The sequence below is a fragment of the Hoplias malabaricus genome, chromosome 15, assembly GCF_029633855.1.
Source record: "Hoplias malabaricus isolate fHopMal1 chromosome 15, fHopMal1.hap1, whole genome shotgun sequence".
Taxonomy (NCBI): Eukaryota; Metazoa; Chordata; class Actinopteri; order Characiformes; family Erythrinidae; genus Hoplias; species Hoplias malabaricus.
The window spans coordinates 18,999,248-19,011,590 of NC_089814.1; the positions used below are offsets into that span (position 1 = coordinate 18,999,248).

At 39.7% G+C, this 12,343-nt stretch overlaps 4 protein-coding genes across 4 annotated transcripts in view; all 4 read right to left on the reverse strand.

Moving 5' to 3' along the window:
• Positions 1 to 220: 220 nt before the first annotated feature.
• On the reverse strand, positions 221 to 4,169 carry cldn28 (claudin 28). Its single transcript, XM_066645847.1, has 3 exons — positions 3,927 to 4,169; positions 3,693 to 3,734; positions 221 to 3,562 (listed from the first exon to the last, which is right to left on the reverse strand). The coding sequence occupies exon 3, from the start codon at positions 3,513 to 3,515 to the stop codon at positions 2,952 to 2,954; it is 564 nt and encodes a 187-aa protein (XP_066501944.1). The 5' UTR covers positions 3,516 to 3,562; positions 3,693 to 3,734; positions 3,927 to 4,169; the 3' UTR covers positions 221 to 2,951.
• Positions 4,170 to 4,999: 830 nt separating this feature from the next.
• Positions 5,000 to 5,831, reverse strand: LOC136668113 (claudin-like protein ZF-A89). Its single transcript, XM_066645385.1, has one exon. It carries the CDS (start codon positions 5,825 to 5,827, stop codon positions 5,114 to 5,116), a length of 714 nt encoding a protein of 237 aa, XP_066501482.1. The 5' UTR covers positions 5,828 to 5,831; the 3' UTR covers positions 5,000 to 5,113.
• A 2,840-nt stretch (positions 5,832 to 8,671) lies between these two features.
• Positions 8,672 to 9,830, reverse strand: LOC136668115 (claudin-4). The gene has a single exon (XM_066645387.1). The coding sequence runs from the start codon at positions 9,626 to 9,628 to the stop codon at positions 9,005 to 9,007; it is 624 nt and encodes a 207-aa protein (XP_066501484.1). The 5' UTR covers positions 9,629 to 9,830; the 3' UTR covers positions 8,672 to 9,004.
• A 1,398-nt stretch (positions 9,831 to 11,228) lies between these two features.
• LOC136668114 (claudin-4-like) overlaps positions 11,229 to 12,343 on the reverse strand; it is a 1,284-nt gene continuing 169 nt past the window's right edge. The window contains exon 1 of the mRNA XM_066645386.1: positions 11,229 to 12,343. This exon is cut by the window's right edge and continues 169 nt beyond it. Within this exon, the coding sequence (XP_066501483.1) occupies positions 11,803 to 12,343 (541 nt within the window). The 3' untranslated portion in view covers positions 11,229 to 11,802.

Below are 12,343 nucleotides of genomic sequence, written 5' to 3' on the forward strand. Positions count from 1 at the left end.
CAATGTAAATCTGGATTGGGAACACCTGTATTTGTATTTGTTTGTATTATGTCATCATTGCAAACACAGTACAAAAATAAGAGGACAGGGGGGAGGAGGGTTATTTTAAATATACATTTCTATACAAAATAAGAGGCAGAGGGTTTGCGTTTAGAAAATTTATTTGGTTGAGATTTGTAAAATATAACAAAAAATGTATGAGTTAGTACCAAGTATGTCCTCATACATCCTACAGTTCTCATATCTCCAATCAATTTTTACCATATTAAATTTTCTAGGGTCCCCCCAGAATCTTAGAGGGTAGAATAGAGGGTCTATTCCTGCCTTGCGTCCAAAGATTCTGGGGGGACCCTAGAAAATTTAATATGGCACCACACACACACACATACCTATGGACACTTTTGAGTCCCTAAGTTTTAGAATTCAGACAAGTTGGCATATATGTTACATATGCATCTATCTATATTTGACAAATATATGTCCATTCATTCATTATCTGTAACATTATCTGTAACTCATTCAGAGTCACGATTGTCCAGAGCCTACCTGGAATCACTGGGCGCAAGGCAGGAACACACCCTGGAGGGGTCACCAGTCCATCACAGGGCAGCGCACACACAGTCACTCTCACATTCACACCTAAGGACACTTTTGAGTTGCCAATCCACCTATTTTTGGACTGTGGGAGGAAACCGGAGCACCCAGAGGAAACCCACATGGACACAGAAAGAACACACCAAACTCCTCAGACAGTCCCTGGAGCTGTGTGATTGCACCACCATGCCGCCCACAAATATATGTATATGAGAAAAATCCATATATTATATGCTCATATATTTTAAATCTGTATACTGCCATGGGTTAGAACATAGATTCCATTCTGGACTATTTTGTAAAAAAATATATATAAAACTTTAGCTCTACTAATAATGTCATTTGTGATATACAACACTTAATAATCTTTCAGCATCTGGATGAAAAGGTGAAAACTACATCAAAACAAATTTACACAGAAAGCTCATCAGCTACAGCTTCCATTCTTCTTGAAAGGCTTGTTTTCACTTTTTCATAGAAATATGCAGTGTTGTTTTTCCACACCACCAAGGTTAGCCAATGGTTGCTTCTCAATCTGGGCTCTGGGGTAGTTGGCCTGTTGTTCTGATATCACAGCTGTATAATTTTTTTCCTGATTATTTTGTCTCATTTGCCTCTTTCCTTATTGTTCAGTTGGGAGAATGTAAAACAATGTGTGGATTTATACTTATTTGAAACTATAATGGAATTTTGTTTGACGACAGCTTCAAGTATTGATTGCATGATTTTCAGTTTTGGTTAAACAGGGGGGCGGCATGGTGGTGCAGCAGGTAGTGTTGCAATCACACAGCTCCAGGTTGTGGGTTCGATTCCTGCTCCGGGGGACTGTCTGTGAGGAATTGGTGTGTTCTCCCCGTGTCCGCGTGGGTTTCCTCCGGGTGCTCCGGTTTCCTCCCACAGTCCAAAAACACACGTTGGTAGGTGGATTGGTGACTTAAAAGTGTCCTTAGGTGTGAGTATGTGTGTGTTGCCCTGTGAAGGACTGGCATGCCCTCCAGGGTTTATTCCCGCCTTGTGCCCAATGATTCCAGGTAGGCTCTGGACCCACTGTGACCCTGAACTGGATAAGCACTTACAGATAATGAAAAATGAATGGTTAAACAGGCCAAGCACCTGTTAGGAGTCTTGTGTTCCCTATAATAAATTATGTGTTTAAATGCTGTTTTAACTGGATATTAATTAAGGGTAAAGCCATTCATGTTTATCATTCTGCAGAAGTGGACTGATAGCTTTGCTCTTTTCAATCTTTCAGACATATACTTTTCTGTTATGTATAGCATTGCCAACTGAATAATTATAATCAATTTAAGCACCACATCATGAATGTTTGCTCATAGTAATTAGTTTTAATGTACAATGATGAATTCAACATTTACAAATTATTTCAGGTATTAAAAAATGGCTACAAAGACATGGCTACTACATTAATGAAAAGACTTTGCTTTGCAGATTTGTATCTCCTTTGATATATAGTGCAAATTTATATAAGACATTTGAGGAAATACCTTAAAATACATTTCTTGTTTTGGTTAATGCACATATCCATAGAGGGTATTTGTCATGCAACATATTTTTTTATAGTAAATGACCCCTTTAGATTAAATCTAAAAGAGGCACAAATATTTTTCAGAATTATATTTTTTTCAGATTGTTTTAGATATTACGTATGTCTCAGCCATAGTGAAAACAGTGTCCTAATCACAGCTTAGTCATGTTCCTTTCTTATTTTTCTAATATTGATATTGAATTCATAAAATTCAATAATCCTCAATCCAGACAAATATATACAATGTCCCCTTACATAAATTAATATTATTCTTCTGATATTACAAGTTATCAAGGCTTTCTTACTTGCAGCAAAAACAACTGAAAGTCATTGTCAATATACCTTCATTTTAATTATTTTAATACTTTCAACAAATGTGTGCAAAGCTCAGATTTTTCACATTTTCTATTCTTCTAAGTGAAAATCAGACATCTACAAAGAACATCTTGCATTTTTCTGCAAATAATTCACAATATTTCATTCTTCTATTTATTGAAATTAATTCAGAGGTTGTTCAAATTCCTTTCAGTGTAATAACAAAAGGATGGGGATGGCTGGACGGGGGCCATTCCATTAAATGGCATCACCTACTCACCCCCTCAAAGTTATGGACAGACAATTCACATACCAACATGTGTTTTTGGACGGTGGATAGAAACCAAAGCATCTGGAGAAAGCTCACACAGACACAGGGTAACAAGCATTTGATGTTCATTTCCAATTTCATAAAGAAGCCAAGTATGTGAGAAAGTCAGCGGTGCTTCTCTATTCACTCCATTCAGGTATGAAGAAAATAAGTCTGTTGTAATGGTCAGCAGCTGCTGGAGTATGAGTTGATGAATATGCTGCCACCCACCACCAGGAGGAAGCCAGCTGCCCATCCGACATAGATACAGGCTCCCAATTCACCCCTTGTTGCACTGATAGCCTGTGGGTTATAGAAGCCAGTGATGATAGTGTATGCTGACCAGCTCACAGCTATCAGACACAGAAGCCCTGCAATGATGTAAGCCACCCCAGCGAGTATTCCAATCTTGGATTTTGCATGCTGGTTATCACGATAGAAGTTTGTACATCTGGCCCCAACAATGGTTAAACCGATGCTGACCACACCAACAGCAATGGAGAATGAAATTAAAGCTCGAGTGCCCTGAAGATCTTGACTCAGGGCCAAGACAGATTCATACGGTAAACACTGCATGTGTCCAGTGCTCTGAGTCACACAGCTCATCCACAAACCCTCCCAGTACACCTGCGCCGTCACTATGTTGGCTCCCACAAAGGCAGAGACCTTCCACAGGGGCAGAGCACATATCAGGATTGTGCCCAAGAAGCCCACAACAGCCAGGAAAACTGCCAAGAGTTGTTTTCCCATATTTCTCAAAAATTCTCAGCCAAATTCTTCAGTCTTCACCATAACATCTACACACGAAATCAGTGAAAACAGCAGTGTGAGAATTGCTTACAAAAAAATATATATATATATATATGAAAACTGTACTGCTGTTGTCTCAGATGTTTTGAAGAGTGACAGAGGGGGGGTGGAGATTACCTTTATGTAGGACTCAGGTCAGTTTTCCTGCTTGGCTTGATTCTTTGTGCGTGTAAGAGAAAGAGAGAGATGTCAGGCAAGTATAGAAAGAAAACCACAGGGTGAGAATTGAACAGACTTGTTCTGCCAGGGGGTAAATATCAACGTTCCCCTCAATGTTACTGAGGGAACAAAGTTACCCCTAGCCCATATAAATACAAAAAAATATCCCATATATAAAACATTTAACTTTACCTTTCTCTTGGTTGATGAGGACTGCAGCGCAGGTAGTGAGCTTTTTCCTGGTAACTGAATGACTACGCATGTTTGTTCCAGTGAGCTTAAACAAACATGTACTCCTACAGCTATGCAATAATTACAATCAACATGAATGACATTTGAAGTCAAACATAGAAATACATTTTAAATGATACTTTAAAAAGTAACGAGGTCATCTAAAGTTGTGTGAATGTACTTAAGTCTGCAGCTCAGGTGCTGTGTGATATGAAATTGAAAAACATCTCAGTAACAGCCTACTTCCTCATGATCTCTTGTTTACTCAACAGGATCAGACCAAATGCAAAACACTATTCCAGAATTCTACTTGTGACACTATCTTTTAATCACACTGTGCATGTAGTGTGGAAACTATTTAAAGAGCACTGATCAAAGCGCTATTAAGCCTTAAAGGAAAAAGAAAATGCAAATCAGTTTCCTTACACTCTAGATCACTGTATACAGCAGGTAGGACCTTGAGCTAGGTTTACATGCCTGATTTGGCTTAAGACACCTGACAGAGGGGGAAAAAAATAAATAAATAAATAAAAGTCATATACCTCTAGTAGAATTGACCCATTTTAATGAGGACTCACCAGATATGAATCACACCTATGTTGTCAGGTTTTATGAACACAGGTGCAGCCAGTTATTCCAGTTCAGAGCCAAATGAGCAACAGCTTTGTATTAACAGAGGAGTGGTGAATATGCAAACAGAAGTGGGGGAAACCAGCAAATTATCTTCAGGCTCCCAAGTGTCCCTGCTTATAACCGAACAACTTACTAGCATTCAGAAACTACACTGAGGTGAAAGCAGATGAACATGAGTAACCACAAAGACTGGGAGCTCCTAGTGTGACCAAACTTCAAATGCATCTCCATTTATGTGCAATTAAAATTAATGCCCGTCATAGGCAACTGGACACATTCAAGTAAAAAGTAGTCAATTGTAGTTTTAGTAGGGGCTGTAGACCTAAACATGCGTGTGTGCCACAGAGAGCCAAGTTAACAGCAGACTAATAGACCTCAGATTAAACACCAAGAACAAATACTTAAAACAAAACCTCATTTATTGATTAAAATAGGGGAGTCAACATTTTAAAATGGTCATTTAAATAAAGTCTCTTCGTACAGCACTCGAATTCAGTCCAAGTTCCACTGAATATCTACACATAGGCTCCAGTGCTGTGGGCCGCTGACCTGGGGGCAGTGTATTTGGCGGAGTATCCGCGGTACTCTTTCTGGGGGCAGCGGCAGCAGTGAAGGCCTCCTCCGAACAGAAGCAGGCCGGACGCCGCCCAGCCAATAAACAGCGACGCGCCGAGCTCGCGTTTCTGGGCCTCCAGCACCTGCGGGTTGTAGAAGTCCGTGATGACCGTGTTGGCGGACCAGCACACGGGGATGAGGCACAGCAGGCCCGCCAGCAGAAGGAACACACCCGCCGCCACTGACACGCGCGCTTTGGCCGTGTCGTCCTCCACGCAGTTCGTGCAGTCGCCGCCGAACGCCGCTAGCGCAAGACCAACCAAAGCGAAGAAGATGGAGAAGATGGTGAGTGCGCGGGCGGCCTGGAGGTCCTGTGGCAACGCGAGCATGGAGTCGTAGAACTTGCACTGCTCCTGCCCTGTGCTCTGCACCACGCAGTTCATCCACAGTCCCTCCCAGAAGATCTGCGCAGTCACGATGTTCTGACCGATGAACGCAGTCACCTTCCACATGGGCAGTGCACACGCCACGATATCACACAGCAAGCCGAGCAGGGCAAGCGCTGCGCCGAAAACCTGAAGGCCCGCCATTACGACACAGATACGCGAGAAAAGTAGACGCTGGCACAAAAACCTGTTGCTGGTAGAGAGGACGTGAGCAGATGTTTGAACCATTACGTTGCATTGAACCTTTATATACAGCGTCTCATTAAGCCTGCCAGATTGTGGCTCATTAGAGCTAATTGGGTCACGTGCAGGCCTCAATCCCTCAAAACTGTGTCTGGCTCCCACATTCACTATTCACTACTTTACTCACTACATAGTACCCAATAGGGCACTGTATTCAGGAGGTTGGGATGATTTAGAACACACCTCATGCAGTTTATACCAAACACAGAAGTGTATAATGGGTATTCACTATCCACTAGACTAGTGAATCCACTAAGCTGCTTTCACTACATTATTTTAACTTTTGAATGTGTGTATATAAATATATATCATCCCATTAAAATATGTACCTCCATTTATGGGTTTTTATACAGCAGCTGCTCTTTACATTGTGGCAAAATTTAGTGATGAATGAACCAGTAGAAATGCTTCCTCCAAAATTATCGGGAATAAAATTATTATACATTGACTTTCAATTAAATTTAAGTAGGTTTTCTGTTTCCTGTAAAGTTGCTACTGTGGGAGATAAATGTTTTGTTTGTTGTTTGTTTATTGTTTGTTTATTATTATTTTTTAACATCCAGAATACACACACACACACACACATATATATATATATATATATATATATATATATATATATATATATATATATATATATAAAACCATACCCACCTTGTCCACCATGTGCAAATATGGATCTCCGGAACTGCACCATTTGGAACTGTGTAATTGGTGAGCAGTTGTTCCCCTGGATAACTAGGCTAAATCTTCAACGATGGCCAATCATTTTGAAAAACTGAAATGATAGCTTCAATAGCTTAACTGTACGTCTCACTTTTGGACATTTACTGCTTTATTTGACTGGAAAAGCCACAATGTTGTGTAATGTACTACAGAGGAAATGCATTTAAAATATGACTTTTATGTAGATATTCTGGAAATAAATTTTACTGAAATTATTATTCTCAAATGAATTCTTACTTCTTACGGAATGCACTCTAGATACAAACACAATCCACAACATCTGCTCTAGCTCTATCTAATTAATTTGCTGCAGCAGGTGTGGCAGATTGTGTTTGGAGACTCCATAGGAGCTCTCCAGAATCAAATGTAGTGACCACTGAACTGAAGTTACCACCAGCTCATGACTGAATGTTAAAGGAACTCTGTCACATGACACTACGTTTATGCAAATATTTATGCTTATATAAATGTATACCTTTATTTTCCACAAAGTGTTTTTAAGGAAGGCAACATTTCTGTTTTGATAATCATAACATTTAGCATGCTCCAGAATTGATTGGGAATAGCAAAGGTTTTTGCCTTCTCCTGTAATAAATAAATATAAATATTTAGTTAGGACATGAGCTACAGATCAGGCAAAATGATCTCACTTAATTTCACTATGTTTTGGGCATAGATCTACATTGTGACATGTTGCTTTATTTAATTGTGCTAGAGCTTCTTTCAGATAATTAGAGGAGACTGTGCTCAACAGACTTTGCTACCTAACAATGAATTTTTCTTGAAACATACAGATTTGATCTTGTTGAAATGGTCCACATTTAAAAAGTTAATATTTTTGTCAGTAAAAATATGGCATAGAATATTTCACCAAAAATCTGAGCTAAAGGTGAAGTGAGGTAAACCTTGTAGATGTAAAGTCAGAGACAGTAGCTTATCTGTTGATCTGCAGTTTGTGATGGTTGCCCTCTTGTCTTTCATCATTGAACACAGGATACTGTTGGATGGATAACTATGGTTCGTGGACTACAGTCAGTAAATGTAGAAATACAAAATGCACATATATGCTGCAGGAACCCATTTTAATATTTTGGCTGAACAGTGTATTAGCCAATATTAGCTGAAGTGGGAATGTTCCTTATTAGTTGGGACACTGATGCAAAGCACCTCTGTTCATTCAGACTCACCCTTTTCCTTTGAGCTGTTGCACTCTGCTGTATGTCTTTGTGGAAAATTCCTTTGGGCCAAGTTAACTATTAGCCTGGGCTCACAGTGACCCTCTGAAAACAGCCATCTGCACTGACCAAACAGGTTTATATATTGTTACAGTCCAATGAAAAATATGTATGTCCATTTTTATTTATTTAGTTGATTTAGTTTACTACATCATCTGAACACAGCAGCTTTCCTTCACACTGTGAGAAAATGTCATGATGATTAGACAAATAGAAATGCGGAAAAATAACTTGAAATAAATTTTTTTCCATAGAAAGTTAGGAAAGTTTTTTCTATCTCCTGCAAAGTTGTTATTTTAGGGATGCATTTTTTTCATTGGACAGCAACAATATATCTGTGCATATATTTGCAAAATGCTTATTTTGTTGGACAATGATAAATTATATTTTGTCATGTGGTATAATGACTCTACAACAGCAGTTGTATTATGGCGTATTTTTATTTTGACACAGCACTAGAATACATGTTAAGTGGTTTTTCAGAGAATGTCACATGTCAAGTTGTGGCCTTTGTTTAATGTCCCTAAAACCACCATTTGAAGTGTCATTTTTAACCTGAAACATCATGACAGGGTTCTTTCAAATCACTATGTCCTTCAGAAACTTGTTCTTGCCTTTACTGGTTGGATATCGACTCGCTGGTGATGGTTTGTCATTGCAACGACACTACATTTAACTGGAGAAATGTTTTTTTTAATCACAGACATGAATCATAGAATTCTACTTCATGAGCTTTTAATGATTAGTCATTGGAAATTAACAAAATTTTTGATCAAAGGCCATTCACAGATGGTGGAATTTGTCCATTCACAGATATTCAACAGATCCAAAATTCAAGCAAAAATCCATTTGATTATCATCAAAATTAATTATTGTATCTATCAGGACTAAACCAGGTATCTCAATTTGTTTCAAACATTAGCTGTCCTTTACATGGTGCAGAAATGTCACAATTCAAAAATAATCAGATCTATTTAACTGTGGATTAAATTGTCTTACACAAGTCTAATTATAAGTTATGAATATTTCTCATGAAATATTATCATATTGAAGGTAAAGGGTTTTTGCTCCACAGCGAGAGTATGCATAAATTATCTTAACAATGCCTTTCTTAAGATACTCTCTATTGAATCAAATTTATTCAGAGTTCATATTTTGTGTGTTCCTGCTTCAGTTTTGATATAAACGTCCAGTTTTCTGATCACACATAGTTCCTGGATTGAGAAGTTGCGAATTTTGCTGATATGTAGGACCTTGGCTCTTTTGGTGGGCAATTCCAGCACAGCAGCCCCCCGCCCAGCAGCAGGAGAGTCGCAGAACCCCAGCCGATGTACAACGAGGCTCCTAGTTCCCGGCGCTGGGCTTCAAACACCAGAGGGTTGTAAAAATCCCTGATCACTGTGCTGGCTGACCAGCTGACAGGAATGAGAATTAGTACACCACTGATGAGGAAGATGACACCTGCAACAATGCAGGCTTTGGCTTTGGCTGATTCATCCTCCATGCAGTTGGTGCATTTTCCTCCAACCACAGCCATCAGTATTCCAAAGATGCCCACTATAACGGAAATGATGACCATAGCCCGTGCTGCCTGCAGGTCCTGAGGAAGAGCCAACATGGAGTCGTAGACCTTACACTGCATCTGACCGGTGCTCTGTACGACACAGGTCATCCACAAGCCCTCCCAGATGATCTGGGCCGTCACAATGTTGGCACCCACAAAAGCAGTAACCCTCCACATGGGCAGAGCACATGTGATGATAGTCCCCAGCCCGCCAACCATACCAAGCATTACGCCCAGGATCTGGAGGCCTTGAGATGCCATGGTTACTGGATTTCCTGCACAGAGCACTCAGTTTTTCTTGGGAAAATATAGAAAATGTGGTCCAAGAGGTATAACCTTACTTTTTATACCTTCAGCTCAAAGGGTGGGGTTCTTCTACACATTCAAACAAAAAGAAAAGCTGGTCATCTGATATTGGGGCAGCTCTAGTCCATGCATTGTTCTGAGAGTCCTATTCAGTTATAAAACCTGAGCGATCACAGGTAGGAACTATGACACATATGGTAGGTATTATGTTAATATTACAGGGAAATCGTTTAAAATAGTGTTGTATGTGTATTTTAAACCTTTAAATGTTGTAGTTCAACCTTTACACCTTGTGTACTTAAAAAATATTTATTCAAATATATATTCATTCATTCATTGTCTGTAACCGCTTATCCAGTTCAGGATGGTGGTAGGTCCGAAGCCTATTCGGAATCACTGGGCACAATATGGGAGCACACCCTGGAGGGGGCGCCAGTGGACTCACACTCACTCACACTCACCACCACTTTTATGAGTAGCCAATACACCTACCAATGTGTGTTTTTGGACCGTGGAAGGAAACCGGAACACCCGGAGGAAACCCACTTGGACACTATGTGTTGCGCCACAGTCCTGACCCAAATTTATATAGTGGGAACTAAACATAATTATTTTTTGTTGCTGCAAAGAACCCAATGATTTAATTTGGCATGTTTGTTTACTTCCTGTAACTTAAAACTAAGGGCGGGACTGTAGCGCAGCAGGTAGTGTTGCAGTCACACAGCTTCAGGGCCCTGGGGTTGGGGGTTCAAGTCCTGCTCAGGGTGACTGTCTGTGAGGATTTTGGTGTGTTCTTTCTGTGTCGGCATGGGTTTCCTCCAGACGCTGTGGTTTACTCCCACGGTCCAAAAAAACACACGTTATCCATAGGTGTGGGTGAATGTGTGAGTGTGTGTCTCCCTGCAAAGGACTGGCTTCCCCTCTACAGTGTGTAAGTGGTTTCAGACAATGAATGAATGAATAATGTAAAACTACACTCAGTAATTTGGGGAAAATATAAAAAATTATAAAGTATAAAACCATTTAAACGGTTCTAGTTCTAAAAACTGTACATAAATTCAGTTTTTTAGGTGACCAATCCCTCTATTGTATTATTCCAAATGACATTTTGCAAGATTTGTTTTTGTTGGAAAACTTATCAGTTGGTCAATTGATTGATTAATGATTGATAGGTTGAATGATTGATTGATTAATAAATTGATCAAAGTACTAAATTATGTCAAGTAGGAAAGCTTGTTTGTCATTAACGCTTTGATGATTTTTTGCTTGAAAATCTATACCTGACTACACAGTTTTTCGTGTTTTTAAGTGTAAAGGAATTCCTTTAAGTAGTTAAAGAATTTTTTTAAATATGAAGAGTCAAATGACAACAAAATGCAGAAAGGCGTGCCACCCAGATGTTTCCCATATATAGTTGATCTGTTAAAGCACTGACTGATTTACCTCTCCAACTGAAAATTAACTATTTACATATTTCTTGGCAATGCTCCATTATCCATTATAATGCTCCATCTATAGACAAAAACTGATTAATAGTTTTGTTTAATGCTCTGGGTTTGGATCTATTACAGGTTTTGTGGCTGAGCCACACCTTAACTGGATTGTCAAGATACAAATACTTACTTGAAAACATGCTATCACAGCCACAGAGGTGAATTCAGTATGGCCATTTTTAAGCCTTCAAACAAAGCAACTTTTAACAGTTTTGTATTTTGTATTTCTTTCAATACCAGTGAAAAGCAGGCAGATGTGAAAATTAACATTTGCAGATTTATTATGTTTGAAGGGAAAATTAAGAATGAGGTATACTGTACAAAAGTACATTTATTTACAAAAAAAAACATTAAAAACTTAACAAGTGAAAAGACAAATATTCTAAAGGTGACATAATGTTTATGCTTTGAATATAAAACTTATAAAACCCTACTTCAAAACCACATATCCAGTTAAGGCAAAAGAAGATTTTTTTTCCTTTGTGGTTCCTTGTTATGCCCTGAATATTAAGGCTATACATGATGTTAGAAACCAGCAACAATGGCTCTTGTCTATGTCCATCAAGTCCTACTCAAAATATTGAGACACTTGCTGGATAAACAGCACAAAGTCCATTCCTGAACCTCCAGAGGTTATTAGACGTAGTCTTTGGTGGATGGGGCGGAGGCATTGGAGCGAGCAGCATTATACTTGGCTGTATATGTTCCCTTGTCTTTCGGCGGACAACTGGAGCACAAGAGACCTCCCCCAATGATTAGAAGAGCTGCAGCTCCCCAGCCGATGAACAGCGAGGCCCCCAGTTCTCTCTTCTGTGCCTGGTTCAGCAAGGGGTTGTAGAAGTCCTGGATAATGTTCTGAGCAGTCCAGCACACAGGGACCAGGCAGAGCACTCCAGAAATTATGAATATCACACCAGCAGTAACAGCAACCTTGGCTTTGGATGTCTCATTTTCCACACAGTTGGTGCACTTGCCTCCTGCCATAGCCAAGAAAATCCCCAAGATGCCTATAACGATGGAGATGATGGTGAGGGCCCGTGCACCCTGGAGGTCCGAGCTGAGAGCCAGCATAGAGTCGTAGACCTTACACTGCATCTGCCCAGTGCTCTGGACCACGCAGCTCATCCAGATGCCCTCCCATGATATCTGTGAAGTTACAATGTTGCTGCCAATGAAG